Source organism: Danio rerio, chromosome 9, assembly GCF_052040795.2.
Source record: "Danio rerio strain M-AB ecotype USA chromosome 9, GRCz13ab, whole genome shotgun sequence".
Lineage (NCBI taxonomy): Eukaryota > Metazoa > Chordata > Actinopteri > Cypriniformes > Danionidae > Danio > Danio rerio.
This window is the reverse complement of record NC_141029.1, coordinates 40,881,214-40,901,662: the sequence shown is the minus strand read 5'-3', so window position 1 is coordinate 40,901,662 and position 20,449 is coordinate 40,881,214. Positions and strand designations below refer to the sequence as shown.

The window sequence follows — 20,449 nt, the reverse complement described above, 5'->3', positions numbered from 1 at the left end:
AAAGAGAAAGAGAAAGAGAAAGAGAGAATGTGAATGAAAGCGAGTGACAAACAGCCAGCAAAGCTGTGTGAATTGTGTGCATGCACATACATAAAGATAGTCACTTCCGACCAATCAGCTTTCTTACATTTATAATTACTCTCATTGGTTGGTGATTATTGTTTCGTACGCAGTGAACGGTGAAAAAAAAATAATGCCATAGCGGCCTACCAAAATAATATTTGTATTTTCAAAATACCAAAGAGGAAGTCAAGCATATTGACAGTTTTTTTTTGTTTTTTTTATCACAAGTAAATCTGATATTGAGCTTAATCAAAGGAGATCTTGAGAAGATAAAACTGTGTCCCTGGATCAGGATAACGAGAGACAGAAGCAAATTGAGTGAAGTCAACCAGAAAGCATAATGGAAGAGGTTAGGCATGGGACGATAACAGTTTTCAAGGCATATCGCGGTTTGAATAAGTCAAGGTTTTAAAATCGCCAACATTTTCTGTATAACCATTCTTAAGGTATGTGTAAGATTTTTTTATTCACATTTTTTTGTTTTTTTTTGGACAACAAAAACCAGAAAAGATATCCAAAGATGATGTTTTAAATCGTAAAGACATCTGTGTTTTTGAAACTAAAGCAGAAGTCAATGATTCATTTGAATTATTTAGCCTGACACATTTACTGCTCCAAAATATTAGAAATCTTTCACAAAATAAAATATATTGTGTTCAAAGGCGGAAAAAGTTTTTGTTTTTTACCCATACAGGAAATAGAACTTAATTTAGAGCAGTAATTTACAATACGCAAAACCATGATATTTTGTTCTGAATCCTCTACGGGCCCATGCCTAGAAGAGGTAACTGTTGGCTCTTCTTGAAGATTAGACACAGTGAGTTATTTTCATTTGACACATAATAGTGAAGTGAACTGAATGCCTGTAGTGTTAGTAACCTCAACAGTGATGTTTCGTATGATTTATGTTTGAAGCTACATGTTTATTTGTTTTTTCTTTTATCCATGGTTGACCCATGACGTTATGTTGCACAAAATAATTAAAGACTGTTCAGAAATTTGATGTTTTTTTTTTCTCACTATAACCATTTAGTGGCATCATGTTCTGGGAAAACTGAAATTGTAGGGCAGACGTCGTATTTATTCCCTGCTTTTGTTCCGGAAATTATTCATTTACAAAGTAAGCACTGGTCTTAATTACATTTTTTTAATTAATTACCAAAGTTAAGGTGGCGCAGTGGCACAGTGGGAAGCGCTGTCACCTCACAGCAACAAGGTAAATTCGAGCCTCGGCTGGGTCAGTTGGCGTTTCTGGGTGGAGTTCGCATGTTCTCCATGTTTGTATGGGTTTCCTCCAGGTGCTCCGGTTTCCCCCACAAATCCACAGACATGCACTATAGGTCAATTGGGTAAGCTAAATTGTTCGTAGTGTATGTGTGTAAATGTGAGTAATGGGTGTTTGCCAGTGATGAGTTGCAGCTGGAAGGGCATCCACTGCGTAAAACATGCTGGAAAAGTTAGCGGTTCATTCCACTATGGTGACCCCTGATCAATAAAGGGACTGAGCCAAATAGAAAATGAATGAATGAATTACCGATGTTAAACTTCTGAAAAGTAGCATCAACATACTATCCAAACTGCACTCAAAGTGTTATGAATGGTGTAAAAACTGCAGTCTCATTGATTCATAAATCATGAGACTGAATTAAACATGACATTTATATTGAGTTGAGCACATTCCGAATCTATCATCTTGTCTGTACTGCACATCTGGGTCACATACCTGAGCAAGAGAGAAAATACGAGTACTTGAAGGCATGGAAAGCTCTCGCTGCAGGTCCTGCTGCTCTGCCCAGGCTTTTTTCAGAGGCAGACGTGGTACAAAGCCGTCCACTGAGGGATGGCACATCCGCAAAGCCTTCTGGATGCTCTCCTCGAAGCTTCGGCCGACTGCCATGACCTGGAAATAAAAGACGCAGAATTATGGGATGTAGATGAAAGCTCTGCCATTACTGTAAATCAACAGCACTGAATTAAAGGGGTCGCAAACTGAAAACTCAAAATGCCCTTGATCTTTTGACATATGAGAGTTGACTGTGCTATAAAAACTTTCTGTAAAGTTCAGTAATCAGAATTTCTCATTAGTCTAAATACAGCTTATATTGGAGCCAATCTGCCGAAATGATGTAGATTGTGCCACTTTATTATGTAAGAGTGTGTCTAAACTCAGCCTCCAGGGAGAATCAATGCCTGCTACTACATAACGATCTGTTTATTGTAGCTCTGTAGGGGGTAAATACAAGAAATGGTTAAGAGCTGCTCATTCAAGTCTACAAAGAAACTAAGAAACAACCTTAACATCAGAAAAGAGTATATGAAGTTATTTTATTGAATTTACAGACCATCAGTAAAATTTTGGTTGTGTTTATTTTGTTTTATTTTATTTTGTTTTATTTTATTTTGTTTTATTTTATTTTGCTATTTAATTTAATTTAATTTAATTTAATTTAATTTAATTTAATTTAATTTAATTTAATTTAATTTAATTTAATTTAATTTAATTTTATTTTATTTTATTTTATTTATTTTACTTTATTTTATTTTACTTTATTTTATTTTACATTATTTTATTTTATTTTATTGTTCACTTAATTCTAGAGTGGGTTCATTTACAAACAAGGCACAATTTGATAATTTTTTAGAACAAAAAAAAAAAAAAGATGACTGATGCTGAGCCAAATAAATTTTGGATTTGACAGTTATGTTGAGCCAAACAAGTGTAACTATTTTATATAATAACTGTTCACTATTTACTGAGCTTTTAGCTTTACCGTGCATTAACATGGGGCTTCAGCATCAACACTTAACCGATGGCGTGTCTGATGTTGGGGCTAACGGGATCCTCATTGCAGCATCAGCCAATGAAATTGGTCCGCAATTGACTACTGTCTGAGCTGGTGTATTAAAGCAATCTGATTGGCTGACGCTTGAAAAGCATCCATTGGCGCTTGAAAAGTTAATAAATTCCCAACTTCTGCAGCAAGCAACAACCCTGAAGCAGCGCCGACAGATCCACAATGCAGTTCGCCAATGCCTGACGTCACCCATTAAAAGTGAATGGGAAGCCTTGACGATGGCCCCGTTTAAAGGGCAGATATTATTTATGCTTTTATCCAAAGCGCTGGCGCCCCGTTTGAATGGCCAATATCATTTATGCTTTTATCCATTAAAATGAAGAAGCCATCAACTGTCGATTTACGCATTTTTAAACCACAGTAGAATTAGAATTATTAATGTTCAAATATGTAAAACTGTTATCCAAACATACCAGTGTTTACTTTCCTATAATCCACCATGCCTATTCAGTTGGTTCTAATGAGAAAAGCCTATTATTTTAGAATAAGGAATTACTTCTGAGTTAGCTTTTGGATGCAAACAAATCTTGAGTTTATAAATGAACGTCAGAGAACAGTACAAAATAATATATTTTTTTAAAAAGGTAGTCCGTGACCCCTTTAACCATGACACAGACTTTCGTGAAATTAGCAAGGAAGAATCAAATAATAACTTGGTTACTACTCGATTGGTTTAATTAGAGCAATAAATCGTCAGTGTCTGCACCTCTCCAACACTCTTCATGGCGCTGCCGATCTCTCGAGACATTCCGTGGAAGCGGTCCAGATCCCAGCGAGGAATTTTGGTGACAATGTAATCCAAACTGGGCTCAAAGCAGGCAGTGGTCTGCTCCGAAACAGCGTTCTTTATCTCTGGCAGAGGGATGCCCAGTGCTAGTTTAGCAGCTACGAATGCTAATGGGTAGCTAATGAGAAAGATTCAGAAAGCAGCCATATTACAACAGATACAATTTTCTATAGTATTCAAACTGAAGGAAACTTGTTAAAAGTCTCCAAAATGACATCTCAATTGTTTCTATAAGGGGGAAAAAATGGAAAAACAATAGAACATATATATATTCTATATCTTCTATGTTCTATATGAGTTACTTTAAATTAAATATTTTGTATTAATGCTGCTATTGATGGTTCTTTGTTCCATCCAAGGAAAATATAATACCATTATCGTTCAACTGTACAGTAAGAATCATATAGAGAAATCAATTAAATTGTTAATTGCAATTATGTTTATGACAATTAATTGGAAGCACAGAGTTCATGATTGTGACGAATTGTGAATATTTTAAAATGTAATTTGTGATATTATCATTAGCATTTTCTGTGCTCAGTGGCCATCTGATCATTCACAAATAAAATGAAACATAATTTAGTGATCTTTTTGCATCTCTCTCATGAAGAATCTATGGAGAACTAAGTTTAAGATCTAATAGTTTAATTAATTTACTTTAATAAAATTACTTAAATGTTCTACTTGCCAAAAGATCATTAAACTTGACCACAACACAACTTAAACAGCCATTCTCTCCAAAAATCCCTCCATAAGGATTTTCTGAAAGAAATAATAATTGCCCCACAAGGTATTCAAACTATTTCTGCCTCTTCACACTAATCTTTTTATAAGACAACAAAATCTGTTCTGTTGATTCCACACATTTTGTTCGTCTTCTTACAGAGTGTGTGGCATCGAAGCTTACAAAGGATATGGACTGATTTCACACTGAACAGACAGGGTGGTGGGTGGGTGTTTTTAGACTCTGGCTCTCGGCATAGACAACTTTGGCTGCAGTCACTTCTCAATATTTTGGTGACGAAAAACACAAACCTGAAGATGGTGTGAAACTGACACCTTCGGCTGATCACCAGGAAACGTCTGTTTTGCAGGTAAATCTCAAAACAAGACAAAAAATGTACACTCTTGGGCATGTGCTCAGCCGAGGATAAAAAAAAAAGGAAAGATTATCAGGTTGACTGCTTTGATGATGATGACGATTCTCTCTCCCTTTGATTTTGACTAATCCTCTCCCCTCAAAATGAAAAAAAAAAAAAACTTCTGATTTACACAAATTACAGGGGTCGCCACGTTGAGGTCCGTATAGATGGAAATCTTTTGAAAAAAATCACATCCCAGACTTTTAAATCTGTAGCATACAGTCTTAGATTAATTGATATACAATGCAGTGAGTTCATTTCAGCTGAAGTGCAGCTGAAAAATGTGTTTATCCTATAAATATTTCTAGTATTTCTATCAGCTGATCCATCAGTGGATTGTTTTTACTGTAAATTAGCTCACAGACGGATCCACTAATAGAGGTGGCTTTCAAATGTATCGAATGTAAAAGTTTTCAAACTTGTCACTTGTTTTCAAATGTAAAAGTTGTTTTAAAACACTCCTGTATCTGTGTAAGTGGTTTGTGAAGCTATGATCATAGTAGCCAATCACAGACAATTCTGTTGAGGTAGGGAACACAATGACCAATCAGAAGTCTTTAAAAATCCACTCAACAACACTTAAAAGGAAAGCGGGAAATGCTTGTACCTTTTATTTTTTACATTTCAATACCACTTGTTACCAAAATCTATACTTTTTGACAACTCTAACATCTCGCAATTAAGAAGATGAAGCACCATTAAAGTTTAACACATTTCCCTAAAGCCTTAGTATTTTCCTTATTTTTTACTATTTAAACATTTTAAAGTCCTGTAAAAACCCTAACTACTATTAAGATGAACTCACCCTGTGGCTTTGGACGCCAGCGCTGAGCTTCTGGAAAGGCGAGCATTGACCTCAATGATACAGTACTCCAGGGAGGATGGGTGCAGAGCGTACTGGATATTACACTCTCCCACAATACCCAGATGACGCACCACCTTAATAGCGGTCTCTCTCAGCATGTGGTACTCCTCATTGGACAGAGTCTGACTCGGTGCAACCACAATGGAGTCACCTTTGGGTTAAGCAACAAGGGCTGTTAGCTGAAGCTCTTGAGGATTTACAATGCATGTCCTCATGTCATGTTACTAGTGGTTAAATTTACGCAGTGTATATGGATTTGTGTATACAAGGTCAAACTAGAATGAACCAGACAGTGAAAGGGAGTCCCGTTTAACATGAATACAAAAACAGAATATTAATTATTAAAGTTTTTTTTAAATGGGTAATTGCATTTGGGGAAAAAACTATCCTCAGAGTATTATATTACAATAAAATGTTATAAAGAAATGTATTTACATTTTTATTTGTTACATATGTAACAAAATATTTATAATAATAATAATAATATTAATAATAATAATAATAATAATAATTATTATTATTATTATTATTATTATTATTATCATCATCATTATTATTATTATCATTATTATTATTATTATTATTATTATTATTATTATTATTATTATTATTTATATTATTATTATTATTATTATTATTATTATTATTATTATTATTATTATTATTATTATTAACATAAAGAATTAAATCACAGTAGGGCAGCGCAGGAATCGCTGGTTCGACCCTCGGCTGAATCAGTTAGCATTTCTGTTTGGAGTGATGAATGAATAAATAATTCAAAAAAGTATATTTCAATAACAAATCTAAATTAATCTAATAGTAAGACAATCTAAATGAATAGATGTTTATTTGGTGATGTTGAAATATTTTATTATACTATAACTTATATAACAAATAATTTTGGAATGCAACGAACGGACCTGTATGAAAGAGGACACTACCTGACATAAGTTTTGTCGCCTATCAAAGTTTTAGGAACAACAAATAATAACTTAACTTCTAGTGGATCATTTGGTATCAGAAATGGCTTATAAGAAAGGCAAAGGCTTCTAGATTACAATTATGCCTTGATTTTTAATTATTTAATGAGAGGGAGCGCTATCATGCTGAAGAATTTGCCGTCTCCTTTGGTTTGTAATGTAATGCGCAGCACAAATGTCTTGATAGCTCAGGCTGATGATGTTGCCATCCACACTGCAGATCTCTCGCACACCCACATATTGAATGTACTGTAACCCCAAACTGTGATTTTTCCTTCACTAAACTTGACTGATTTCTGTAAGAATCTTGGGTCCATGTGGGTTTCAATAGGTCTTCTGAAGTATTTGTGATTATTAGGATGCACATCAACTTCGATAAGAAAAAATCTACCTTATGCCACTTTTCCAAATGATAAACTAGAAGCCAAGTTATAATTTGTTGCTCTAACTGGGATCAACGACAAGACTTTTGTCAGGTATTGCGTGTTCTCCATATAAAATGATACCTGTGTGGATGCCCAGTGGGTCAAAGTTCTCCATATTGCAGACTGTGACACAGTTATCAGCAATATCTCTCACCACTTCATATTCCACTTCCTTCCAGCCCAGCAGAGACTTTTCCACCAGGATCTGGCTGCTCATAGCTAAGGCCTGCAAACAGAATGAACTTAGTCTATTTTTATCATGCCACACCATTTCAAAAGCGGCTATATCAATAGGAATTCAATTTTCCTTGATCTTCTTGAGATAAAAGCATGTAATTATTAGCACAAACGATAGCATTCAGATCTCAGTTTCATACCCAATGAAAAAAAGACATTTATTGAGACTCTAAGTAGCAAAAATGTGAGTTTATTAATGGGAACTGTTAAACCTGACAAAAAAATGTCCTTTAAGTAAAGCAATTCATACATTTGAAAAAAAAAAACAAGTAGCATAACCATTCATTTGAAAAGTAATGGAATATTTTCTTAAAATTTACTCATGTTTTGATCAATATTTTTAATCATTTATTAAAAATGTTTTTAATCAATTTATTAAAAATATAACATGCAGAACAAACTAATGAATCTTCTGAAGATTGATTATGATCTGTCACAATCAAGGATGTCAAGAGCATGTATGAGCAGCCCAGTACATTGAGACTAGTAGCACTATGAGTCAAATCTGTTGGCTTTAGCAATCATTGTTGCATTATATACCAAAAGTGACATTTAAAAATGCATGTAACTCAAAGATCAAATATCCCTTTAGATTTTCAACAAACTATTATTTTACCATCCTTACTATTAAAGTCATGCAAGCTTAATCTTCAGAGATTTAGGGATTTTAATGTAGCATGAGAGTAAGGCCTTGTTTACACTAATAAGTTTTAGTTTTTAAATGGCATTTTAGAATGAAAACGATCCACGTCCACATTGGCGTTTCCACATTACACTGCTGAAAACGCACATAACGTGACAACACACACACTCTGGCATGCACTGAGTGATGAGAGCTGCAATTTCAATGAAAATGAAAAAAGGCGGGTATGTTATAGGCTGCGTTTTGTTATAAATATGCATACAGTTAAAATGACAGTCATATTTATATATAGCTACAAGACGCCTTAACATTTTTGGTTCTGTTTAGTTGCTAATATCAACATGAAAATAGGCGGTTCCTTATATGATGTTTTCATTTTATTGTTAAGAAAGTGAAGGTGATGTGAATGATGTTATAAAGTAAACTGTTTCCTCTGAAGATGGCGTGTCCTCGGGAGTTTGTTTTCCATATCAAACTTACGAAGTCTGAACTTACAAGAACAGGATGCAACACTGAACTTTGTTTAGGCTACTTAATATTGAGAAAAAAAGCCCCAATCAGATGTCTGAAGCCCCGCCTCCATTTCCAGATGTCTCCATTTTCCCCCATCTACACTGATATGGAGCAGCCACATTTTCAAATGAAAAAGGCCTCTTCAGTGTTTCCAAAACGCTCAGTTTTTTGAGGCCCAAAAAAAACTCTGGCGTAGTATGGACAGATGGCGTAACTGTAGCAAAACTTATGCAATTTAAAACTAAAACGTGTTAGTGTAAACGGGGCCTTATGGTCAAAAACCAAATGTGACTTCATTTACAGCAGATATTCAATACCTAAATATTCTTCTGGATTATAATTCTTAAACCTTTGTGATAATGAATAAACATTTCTCATTTTAATTTGTAAATAACTTTAGGAAGTTCTATCCCAGGGATATTAAAACAAAATGGAACTCAAAGACTCCAAATTGTTTAATCAAGCCCATTTTTTGTGGTCAATATGAGGCACTTTACATACAGCTGATAAGTACTGTATTTTATGAGGAATGCCTGTACTTGATTTCTCTATGAAACAAAATGTCTTCAGTGTCACATGATCATTCTAATCCCATCATGTTGTGTAATGTTTTACAGTGTTTACCTTGTGAGCGGTGTCCTCTAGCTTCTCTTTATTAGCACACAGGCCGGAGCCAAGCCCACCCAGGGCATAAGCTGATCTCAGCATGACAGGATAGCCAATCTCATCTGCTGCCTTCAACGCATCTGCCACCTTCCAGATAAAAAAAACAATCACGAGTACATCATCAACCAACAAATATCTATTCAAATATTGTCCAAAGATAAAAAAAAAACACACATTGAAAGGTTTCTCATAAAATTCAAATGAGGTAACATTTGACATCTCTCAAGTTTCACAAAACATCTCTCATACCGTTTTAACAGCGAAACTGGGTGCAATCTTTTCATTGATTTCCATTAGTTTGTCTGAAAAGAGCTGCCTGTCCTCAGTGGCCATGATGGACTCCACAGGTGTGCCCAAAACCTTCACTCCATACTTCTCCAGGACGCCACTCTGAAAGAGCTCCACGCCTGAACCCCCCACACACACAGCCATATAAAACATCATCAATCATTCTTTACAGCGTTATCCCATAAGGAAATCTGACATTTGGTATGACTAATATATTTAAATATATGCAGTATGTATATATTTGCAATTCCAATGGTTAAATTTTTTTGCAACATTTTAAAATATTTGTTGCATTACATATATTTTGTGTGCAAAATGCAGACATAAGCTTCAATGTTATGTACCGTTCAAGTCAGAATTATTAGCCCTCCTGAATTATTAGCCCGCTTGTATATTTTTTTCCACAATTTCTGTTTAACGTGGAGAAGATTTTTTCAACACATTTCTAAACATAATTGTAAAAACTAATTTCTATTAACAGATTTCTTTTATCTTTGCAATGATAACAGTACATAATGTTTAACTAGATATTTTTCAAGACACTAGTATTCAGCTCAAAGTGCAATTTAAAGGCTTAACTAGGTTATTTAGACAAGTTAGGATAATTAAGCAAATCATTGTATAATAATTGTTTGTTTAGTAGACAGTGGGAAAAATATTGGATAAGGGGGCTAATAATATTGACCATAAATTGGTTTTAAAAAAATAAACTGCTTTTATTCTAGACAAAAAAAAAACAAATAAGACTTTTTCCAGAAGAAAAAATATTGTAGTAAACACTGTGAAACCTTCTCTGCTCTGTTTAACACCACTTGGGAAATATTTGGAAAAAGAAAAAAATTTAAAAGGAGGATGAATAGCATTTTGACTTCAACTGTATGTAATTTGCATTAATGCAATGTATAAGATTTCTATATGGGGCTAAAGAGGTCATGTGTTGCAATTTCATGTTATACTGTGTCTTTGGAATGTTACAAGCTGTTTGTGCATGTATAAGATCTGTAAAGTCTCAAAGATTAAACTTATGGTTTATCCAGAAAGTATTCATAGCGATTTACTTTTTCCATGTTTTTATTTAACAGCCTTATTGCAAAATGGATTAAATGAATTTATTTCCTCAAAATTCTACACACAAAACCCCATAATAACAATGTGAAAAAATATATATATATTTTTTTATTTGTTGCAAATTTATTAAAAATAAAAAAATGTAAAAATCAAATGTGCAAAAGTATTCACAGCCTTTGCTCAAATCTCTGTTGATGCACCTTTGGCAGCAGTTACAGCCTCAAGTCTTTTTGAATATGATGCAACAAGCTTGGCACACCTGTCTTTGGAAATTTTTGCCTTTTCCTCTTTGCAGTACCTCTCAATTGCAAATCTCTATTAGGTTGGATGAGAAACAACTGTGAACAGCCATTTTCAGATCACTCCAGAGATATTCATAAGGATTTAGGTCTGGATCATGGCTGGGCCACTCAAGGACATTCACAGAGTTGTTGTAAAACCCCTCCATTGATATTTTGGCGGTGTGCTTTGGTTCATTGACCTGCTGGAAGATAAACTGTCGCCACAGTCTGAGCTCAAGAGTACTCTGAAGCAGGTTTTCATGCAGGATGTCTATGTACATTGCTGCATTAATCTTTCCCTCTATCCTGACAAGTCTTCCAGTTCCTGATGCTGAAAAACATCCCCACAGTATGATGCTGCCACCACCATGCTTCACTGTAGGGATGGTATTACCCTGGTGATGAGCAATGCCTGGATTTCTCCAAATGTAACACCTGACATTCACTCTAAAGAGTTCAATTTTAGTCTCATCAGACTCATGGCAAATTCCAGGCGGGGAGTGGCTTCCATCTGGCCACTCTACTATACAGGCTTGATTGGTGGATTGCTGCACAGATGGTTGTCCTTCTGTAAGGTTCTCCTCTCTCCACAGAAGAACGCTGGAGCTCAGACAGAGTGACCATCAGGTTATTAATCACCTCCCTGACTAAAGCCTGATTTATACTTCTGCGTCAAGTGACCGGCGTAACCTACGGAGCATGCAACGCGCGTGGCTGTGCATTTATACTTCTGCACGCTGTCTTTGTTGGTCTGCATTAACACTTCCGAAACGCTAGTTGGCAGTGAGGTGTTAATGTTCCTCTGTGTCGAGTTTCTTCGCTGCTTTTTTGCTATTCCTAAACACTTCCGGGATGTACAAGTGGCTCAAACTCGCTTATTTTGAACCGGCGGACGTGCAGCAACTTTAACTATGAGGTAAACACAAAACAAAACTTTCCATCCGGAGCTCCTTCACGGGACTCCACACTTGTAAACAATCGCTACATTGGGTTCGCGCAATTCACACGGCTCTCGGTCCCGCCTCGACTTGACTCGTCAGCGCTACCAAGCCGACCAATCACAGAGCTTGCGAGAGGTGCACGTCGGTGACGGCGACGGCCACGGCGAAGGGCTATGCGTCAGCGCCGTAGCATACGCCGGTGTTTGACGCAGAAGTATAAATCAGCCTTAAGGCCCTTCTCCTCCGATCACTCAGCTTAGATGGCCGGCCAGTTCTAGAAAGAGTCCTGGTGATTCCAAACATCTTCCACTTACGGATGATGGAGGTCACTGTACTCATTGGAACTTTCAGAGCAGCAGAAATTTTTCTGTAACCTCCTCCAGCCTTGTGCCTCGAGGTGTATGCCTATTCAAATCATGTCCAATACACTGAATACTGTGAATACTGATTTATGTGTGATTTTTCAAGGTTTTTATTTTTAATAAATTTGCCACAATTTCTTTTTTCACATTGTCATTATGGGGTATTGTGAGTAGAATTGAGGAAATAAATTAATGTAATCCATTTTGGAATAAGTCTGTAACATAAAAAAATGTGGAAAATCATCCATGACTTCCTAAAACACATCATTCCAACAGGGCCCCTATAAATCCACATCCTTCGGTGGGAAGATTGTCAACACAGATTTCAAATGTATATGCAAAGAGTGCATAGTTATAGTAATGTTTCCATTGAGGATGTTGAGGAGAAGCTGTAGTTTTTGATATAAAAAGTACTTATTATGCACAATAAAACCTTACCAATTTGTTCTGCTCAAGTCAAGCTAATAAACTGGATCAATCAGCTTAGTTAGCTGCATTTTCTTGATCAAACTCAGCTTTTAATTCATAAAGTACTAAGTTTGTAACATTTTTATTACATGCTTGAAGTATTTGATCAATAACAATGCCTGGATAGCTGACCAATCAGAACACATTGAACTTATCAGAACAATGAGCTTTGTAAAAATGAAAAGAAAAAAGCCAGGGCAGATACAAGCAATGATAACATCCTGTATGCGGAAGACATGTTTTTTTTTACTTTAAACCATTTAAAGACATTGCATTACATCGAAGATGAATTTTTGTTCGCAACAAAATATGACCCGATTGAATTTTGGAAAGTTTGAATGCTCACCGCAGTTGAGAGCTGTCTGTCCTCCCATGGAGAGCAGGATACCGTCGGGTCGCTCTACACTGATCACCTGTGTCACAAACTCTGGAGTGACAGGCAGAAAGTACACGGAGTCTGCTTGCTTGGTGCCAACCTCATTAGTCTGCACTGAGGCAATGTTAGGGTTAATCAGCACCGTTTGCAGGTTTTCCTCCTGCAGACAGAAACACAAATCAAGAAATACTGCTGTGAGATAGAACACCTGTACTTTTGCTTCAAATAGGTCAGTGGTTTTCAAACTGTGGTACAAAACATGACTCTGGAAAAGTACAACCCTAGAGATACTCTGTGTATGTGTGTGCGTGTGTGTGTGCATGTGTGCGTGTGTGTGTGTGTGTGTGTGTGTGTGTGTGTGTGTGTGTGTGTGTACGTGTTTTTGTGACATATCAGGACACAAATCTGTATAATGACATGGGTATGACACAGGTATTACAAAAAGGAGGTGAAATATGAGGACATTGGTGACGTCCTCATTTCTCAAAATGCTTATAAATCACACTGAATGAGTTTAATCAGAGAGTAAAGCTGCACACAGTCTCCTGTGATGGTTGGGTTTAGGGGTGGGGTGGGGTGAGGGCAATACAATATACAGTTTGGACTGTATAAAATGAATGGAAACCTATGTAATGTCCCCACTTTTCACAAAAACAAACATGTGTGTGTGTGTGTGTGTGTGTGTGTGTGTGTGTGTGTGTGTGTGTGTGTGTGTGTGTGTGTGTGTGTGTGTGTGTGTGTGTGTGTGTGTAAGATGCATCAAAGGGATTTTTTGGTCGATATTAATTTTATTTAAAAAAAAATTGTCTGATTCCAATATATTTGTAGCTTTTTTACATTAAAATACATCACAGTTTTGATCACAATTGAAATGTATATAGTTTACATAAACAAATGCATTAAGCTACTGTATATTAGGTTATTGTTGCATCATAAAATCATTTTCATTAAAATAGACTTTGTTCATAGATAAATACACTAGATATCGCATATGGCCCCTGAGCGTGAGTCAATAGCACCACCACATTTGTATAGTGCACTGACAGTGCAAGTTGTTAGTGTGAGTTTTTGCTAGAAAAAGTAGCACCAACTCACAGTAAATACTAGCCTTATGCTAGTTTTGTTGAATAAAATAAGCAAACAATGTAAATTAAATGAGACAAAAAGATGCTGCTGTGTCGGAAACTGTTTTTGAGTCATTGCAAGTTAACGAGTCGTTCATAACAGAGATTTATTCATAAACGAATCATTCCCTCTATATCTGAATGAGAAGTGAAATGGATATGGGGGGGGGGGGTTGTTTTCAGGACACGGTTTAGATCAATAAAATTTAACAGGGAGGGAGGATAACACAATTCCATGCACACAAACACACGCTCTTTGTCGACAATGCCCGTGCAATCACTCATCCATCGATGAAGAAAAGTGTTGTAAAATTATAATTTTCATAATTCCAAAAAAAATTTGCATTCTGACCACCGGGAAAACTCCTGATCTTATATATATGCGTAAATGTGTGTGTGTGTGTATGTATATGTATATATATATATGGCTCTGGATGGTCAGTTCTCCCCTGCACCTTGGTCCCACATTCATTTCAAAGGAGTGCTACCCTGTACTAAAATGGCTCCCCTATTGACGCATTTCTTCCAATAGGCAACAGTAGCATAGTCGACATCTAATGTCTCTAGTAAATATCTATGGACTTTGTTAATATAGCATTCAATATGGCTCCTGATTAACATTTAAAAACACTACCAAATAATTTTTACAAGAGCTTCAGCATATAAAAATACTGCAAGTTCAACAGAAGGTGGCCCCAACATATGATTTTATAGCTCTGCATGTTTAAAAATAGTAACATTACAGGATATAACTCTTAAAAATGCATATTTGATAGTGGCTGGAGATGAGATTCTCAGGGCAACCAAAATTGTGTTAGATTGCCGAAAAAAGGTTGCAAAAAGTGAGCATTTATGCCGAGTTCAGACTTTAGAGTTCAAATTTTAGCCCTGATTTTGACTAGCTGACAAGCTTTGAGAAATCGCAGACAAATGCCTGAAATCACAAGCAAATCGGTGCTCATTCACGTGAGTGACAATAACACAGTGTGAACTATCAAAGGCGTAATCAAAGAGAGAATCGCAGATAAGTCGCAGATACCAGTAAGATTTTTGGCATGCTAAATATCTGGATCTGTCGGCGATTCAAATCATGCTGTATGAACTAGTTCTGACAACAACAGCGATTACGTACAGCTGATGAGAGTGCAGTATCCACTGGTATGGGTATCTGAGGACCAACGGAGTTTGGGGAAAAAGTTTAAAGAGTTTATTTTCAGTTAATATGGACCCAAGAAATGGAGGAAAAACTAGTGTAAATTTAACAAGAGCACCCTCGCTGTTTGACGTCATCTGATCGATACAACCGCTCGAAAAGAGAAAAACTTTGAGGAGAAATTGCTTATTCCCTTTAAAGCCAGGTAAGCATAATAAGTACATTTTCTACCCCATTAAAAGCTTCTTTCTCATTATTTAGTTATTAACAAAAGATATACTACATGACCTCATGTTGTTTCCAAGTCACTTCTTGCGTGTGTTTTTTTGTGAGACAGTTTGGACAAAGTTGTCAGCAATTCTTCCTATTTTAAAGGAATGCAATGTGAAAACCCCTGTCGCTGATTCATCTTATAGTGTAAACAAAGCAGCAACGAAAAGCTACCCCAGATAGTCATGCAGTGTGAAAACATCTGTGACACGATTACTTTAAAAATCGTGCAGTCTGAATTCGGCATTACTTGCAGTTAGGAGAGTTGCAACATTATGCCGTTATATTAAAAGATAAATAGAAATACAAAAATAATAAATATGGCAAAAGAAAATAACAACAAATAACAACAAATAAAGTCAGAATTATTAGCACCCCCCCCCCTAAAAATATATATATATATTTTTTTTTTTAAAATGTTTCCCAAATTATGTTTACCAGAGCAGGAAAATTACAGTATGTCTAATTTTTTTTTCTTCTGGAGAAGGTCTTAATTGTTTTATTTTGGCTAGATTAAAAGCAGTTTTTATTAACCTAGTTAAGTCTTTAAATGTCACTTTAAGCTGTATTGAAGTGACTTGAAAGATATCTAGTCAAATATTATTTACTGTCATCAAAGATAAAATAAATCAGTTATTAGAAATGAGTTATTTAATCTTTTATGTTTAGAAATGTGTTGAAATATTCTATTTGATAAAAAGAAATTGTTGAGAAAATAAACAGGGGGGCTAATAATTCTTACTTCAACTGTATTACAGTATTACAGACATAATGCCATATATGAATTATTATGAGCATACCATCCTTTAAATAATTTAGTTTAGATCTCAAGTTCTCCATATTTTTATTTTATTTAATTTGTCATTTATATTGTGAGCATTTGTCTGTCTTAGGAATGTTTTATAAAAAAAGTATTTATTACATTAGTACAATTTTAAATTATATATATTCTACTATAAATCTATCTATCAAACGTTTGGGTTCAGTAGGATTATTAAATGTTTTAAAATAAGCGTTTCTCTGCTCACCAAAATTGCATTTATTTAATAAAAAATACAATACAAACTGTGAATGTTATTGCATTATAAAAAACTGTTCAAATATAGTTTATAATTTATTTTAATAATCTATTATTATTTTAAAGATGAATTTTCAGCTTCATTTCCCCGTTTTTAGTCACATGATCCTTCAGAAATCACTCTAATATTAATAGTAATAATAATAATTATTATTATCATTATTATTAGTATTATTATTATTATTATTAATACTATTAATGGTAAAAGTAATAAACGCAATAATGACTGGAGTAATCATTTAATTTGAAGCTACATACAATAAGAAAGCAGTTATTCAAAGTTTTTATAAATGTTTCGCAATTTTTAATAATTTAATTACTTTAATTTAATAATTGTAATTTAATAATTTAAATAAATTAATAATTTAGTTACTTTAATTTAATAATTTTATTAAATATATATATATATATATATATATATATATATATATATATATATATATATATATATATATATATATATATATATATATATATATATATATATATATATTATATAAATTTACATATATTTACATAATAATTTACATATGGCACTGTCTATAAAACAGCCAAAAGATTGCCCTGTATGATTTTTTTTTTTTTGTTTGTTTTGCTATTGTCCCAGCTAGTTTAGTAGTATTTAAGTATTTAACAGTCAACGAGCTTTCACATAAAGTATTTCTGCCTGTCCATTGACCACAAACTAGACTGTGGCTGCATCAGAAATTGTATACATTTCTATTATATAACATGTGAAAAACAGTATTTGACAATACAAGTACTGTAGGTGTGAATTCACAGCACTCATGTAGGAGTTGAAAAAACAACTGCTCTGTTGACCTACTACATCTAGCAAAATTCTGAAATGTGCATTTGATGGACACTTTCCCATCTTATGGACCAAGAAAGAGAATTTGTGAAAAATATCTCATATATGATTCAAAACGCTAAAAATGAGTTGCAGTATGAATGTACAAATATGGCACTCGGATGGACTGATATGATCAAAGAAACTATTTGCCAGAAACATCTAAAACGGATTGAATTATGTCAAGAGATTCAATCAGCAAAGATTATCAACTCATCTCACCCTCATAGCTTTGACAGCCTGAGATCCAGAGTAGTCAAACTCTCCAGCCTGACCAATGGACAGGCCTCCAGATCCCAAGACCAGTACTTTGGATACCTTTATAAAGCAAGAACAACTGACAAGTGTAAGCACTCAAACACAAACATGCCACATAGAAGAAAGGACTTCCAAATTGTGTAGTTTGTCTCCCCCACCTGGATTCTGGGAGGAACAGCAGGTTTCTTAGGCATCACGGATGCGATGCTCCCCTCCCTCCCCTTCCTTATCAGAGAGATGAAAGCATCAAACAGGAACTAAAAAAGATAATTGGAGAAAGTGCTCAAGTACACTGGCTGGTTTTTAATGAAATAATCAGTACCCCGCTGTGCAGGGCAGCCAAGTACGAGTCCCTACGGAGGTTTCAACACAACAAGATCAAGAGAGGACATTCAGCCATGAAAAACAGAAAGATCAGACTCTTCAGGATCCTCTGACAGTGCCGCGGTACCTCTGTGTCTGTGGGTCCTCCCTTGGCCTCAGGGTGGAACTGTGCTGTGAACACAGGCTTGGTGTTATGCATAATACCCTGGAAGAGAAATAGAGAAAACAGTGTTAACCCAGATTCATATAAAAAAAGAAAAAACAAAGGTTTTTACAAAAAAAAAATATATTTTTTTTATATATAAATATATATTTATATACAGCCTAATTAGACAAATGCCAAAGTAGCCAAACACAATGTTGAGTTGTGTTACTCAAAAACAGATAAAGCACAAACATAAAGGCATTCATTAAAAACTTTTTGGCCACTTTTACATTTGTTTTCAGCAGTCAGTCATAGTTAAAGGGGCTATTTGTAAGAATGTTCATGCATGAATCTTTTGCTTAAGAGAATGCGTGAACAGCTTGTAACAAAACTTACAGTGTATACATTGCAAATAGTCTATGAAAGCCTGTAGGCTGATTTTTATATCAAAGGCTCAGCATTTTCAGAGAAAAACAAGACAACCTTCTTTCGTTCTATGACAGATGAAACAAATGCTTATACACTACCTGAAAAAAGTCGCTGTCCAAGTTTTAGGAACAGTAAATAATAACTTGACTTCTAGTTGATCATTTGGTCTCGGAAGTGGCTTATAAGAAAGGCAAAGATTAGAGCCTCTAGATTACGTTTATTTTACCAAAATAAAATATGACCATGCCTTGATTTTTAATTATTTAATTATACAATTAGGACAGTAAGGTCTGACTTTGTTTAGACAAAAGACTTGTCACTTAACAGAAATAATGTACTGTATAAAATATAAAGTCATGGTGCAGTAGAAAAAGAACGAAAATTGTCTATGACTCCCATGAGCTTGAAGGACTGCATCCATACATCTCTGCAATAACTCAAATAAAAAAGTTCATCAAGATTTTTTGGATTAATTTTCAATGCCTTACCCCATGCTCAATAATGTTCACGACTGGTGACGAGACTGGCCAATCCTGGAGAACCTTCTTTAATTTTGCAAACTTTAATGTGGAGGGTAAAGTATAAGGACTGCTATCGTGCTGAAGAATTTGCCCTCTCTTGTGCTTTGTAATTTAATGGGCTGATCAAATGTCTTGATACCGTGATGTTGCCATTCACTCTTCAGATCTCACACACACCCTTATACTGAAGATATATACAATAGTCTAAAGTCTCTATCTATTTTTCATAAGAGTGCTCTCTTAATGACCTCATCTATCAAAATAATGCCAAAGGAATTGCAAACATAACTCTTTCGCTGTGATTAGAAGTCTTCAGTAATGTTGTTTTCTTATTGCTTTTGTAAAAATTGTGTTATTTTGTTACTGAGAGGAATGCACACATATTCAAAGACTGGAAACATATCAATTCCAGCAGGATGGGCAGCGTCTAGTAGTTTGTTATCATCTTATCATCTTATTTTAATCAAAAATTGGAGAAAAAAAATTTGCACTAAATATTTCAGGTAATTAAATCATATTCAATCTCTTTTAGATGGATTACACGTGCACAATTGCAAGCACCAGCAATAAGTGACCACATAATGACCACCAGTGTCACTTATACCAAGTGATACTAAATTTTAAACACCACCCATTTTAAGTGATACAACAATTGCAAGTCTATTTTTGCTGTTTTAAGATCACAAAACTACATTTCTTTCTATTATTCACATTTTCACAAGTGCTAGATTGGAAAAACTAAAACATAAATGTGAGTGACAGAATTGTAACTATTTTTCGAGTGCAACACCCCTCTTCGGCTAAAAGGAGAGGCACAGACCTCATTGGTTCCATCATTTGCATTGATGAAGAGAGGACTCCAGCCTGGAGGAAGAGACTCGCTGTCTATGCCATACCCATGATTCTGAGCTGTGATGAAAGCCTGGCCTGTCATCACATTGACAACAGGCTGGTTTTGGCCCCTGAACCAAATGAGAACAAAGTCTTTTTAATTAGTGTCAAAAGAAATATGCTTTCTCTTCTTCAGCAATAGTAATTCTGCACTGCATTTGATTCCCACATTAAGTCAAATATGACACATAATTATAACATTATGATTTATATACAATAAAATATATCAAATAATAACTTGTACCTGTTTCCCATTGGTAGTTTATAAGACTGAGCACCAGCCGCAAGGGCTGTAATTTGATTTCCCATACAAATACCAAAAACTGGCTGTGGACGGTCGCTTTCCAGTACCTGAAAGACAACATGATGACAGGGTGTGAATTATGAGCATAATATGACAATTTGTTGATCTTAAAATATCCATATTAGTTTGTGGCTGAATTCCT

At 35.0% G+C, this 20,449-nt stretch overlaps 1 protein-coding gene across 2 annotated transcripts in view; it reads right to left on the bottom strand.

Annotated features, from left to right (window-relative positions):
- cps1 (carbamoyl-phosphate synthase 1, mitochondrial) overlaps positions 1 to 20,449 on the bottom strand; it is a 110,978-nt gene that overhangs the window by 84,034 nt on the left and 6,495 nt on the right. For both annotated transcript variants that reach the window (XM_087268186.1, XM_087268187.1), the window contains exons 10-21: positions 20,248 to 20,354; positions 19,933 to 20,074; positions 18,145 to 18,222; positions 17,852 to 17,950; positions 17,658 to 17,753; positions 12,931 to 13,120; positions 9,426 to 9,583; positions 9,135 to 9,263; positions 7,199 to 7,343; positions 5,653 to 5,863; positions 3,625 to 3,823; positions 1,787 to 1,963 (exon numbers count right to left, since the gene is read on the bottom strand). In XM_087268186.1, the coding sequence (XP_087124312.1) occupies positions 1,787 to 1,963; positions 3,625 to 3,823; positions 5,653 to 5,863; positions 7,199 to 7,343; positions 9,135 to 9,263; positions 9,426 to 9,583; positions 12,931 to 13,120; positions 17,658 to 17,753; positions 17,852 to 17,950; positions 18,145 to 18,222; positions 19,933 to 20,074; positions 20,248 to 20,354 (1,731 nt within the window). The remainder of the gene's footprint in view (positions 1 to 1,786; positions 1,964 to 3,624; positions 3,824 to 5,652; positions 5,864 to 7,198; positions 7,344 to 9,134; positions 9,264 to 9,425; positions 9,584 to 12,930; positions 13,121 to 17,657; positions 17,754 to 17,851; positions 17,951 to 18,144; positions 18,223 to 19,932; positions 20,075 to 20,247; positions 20,355 to 20,449) is intronic.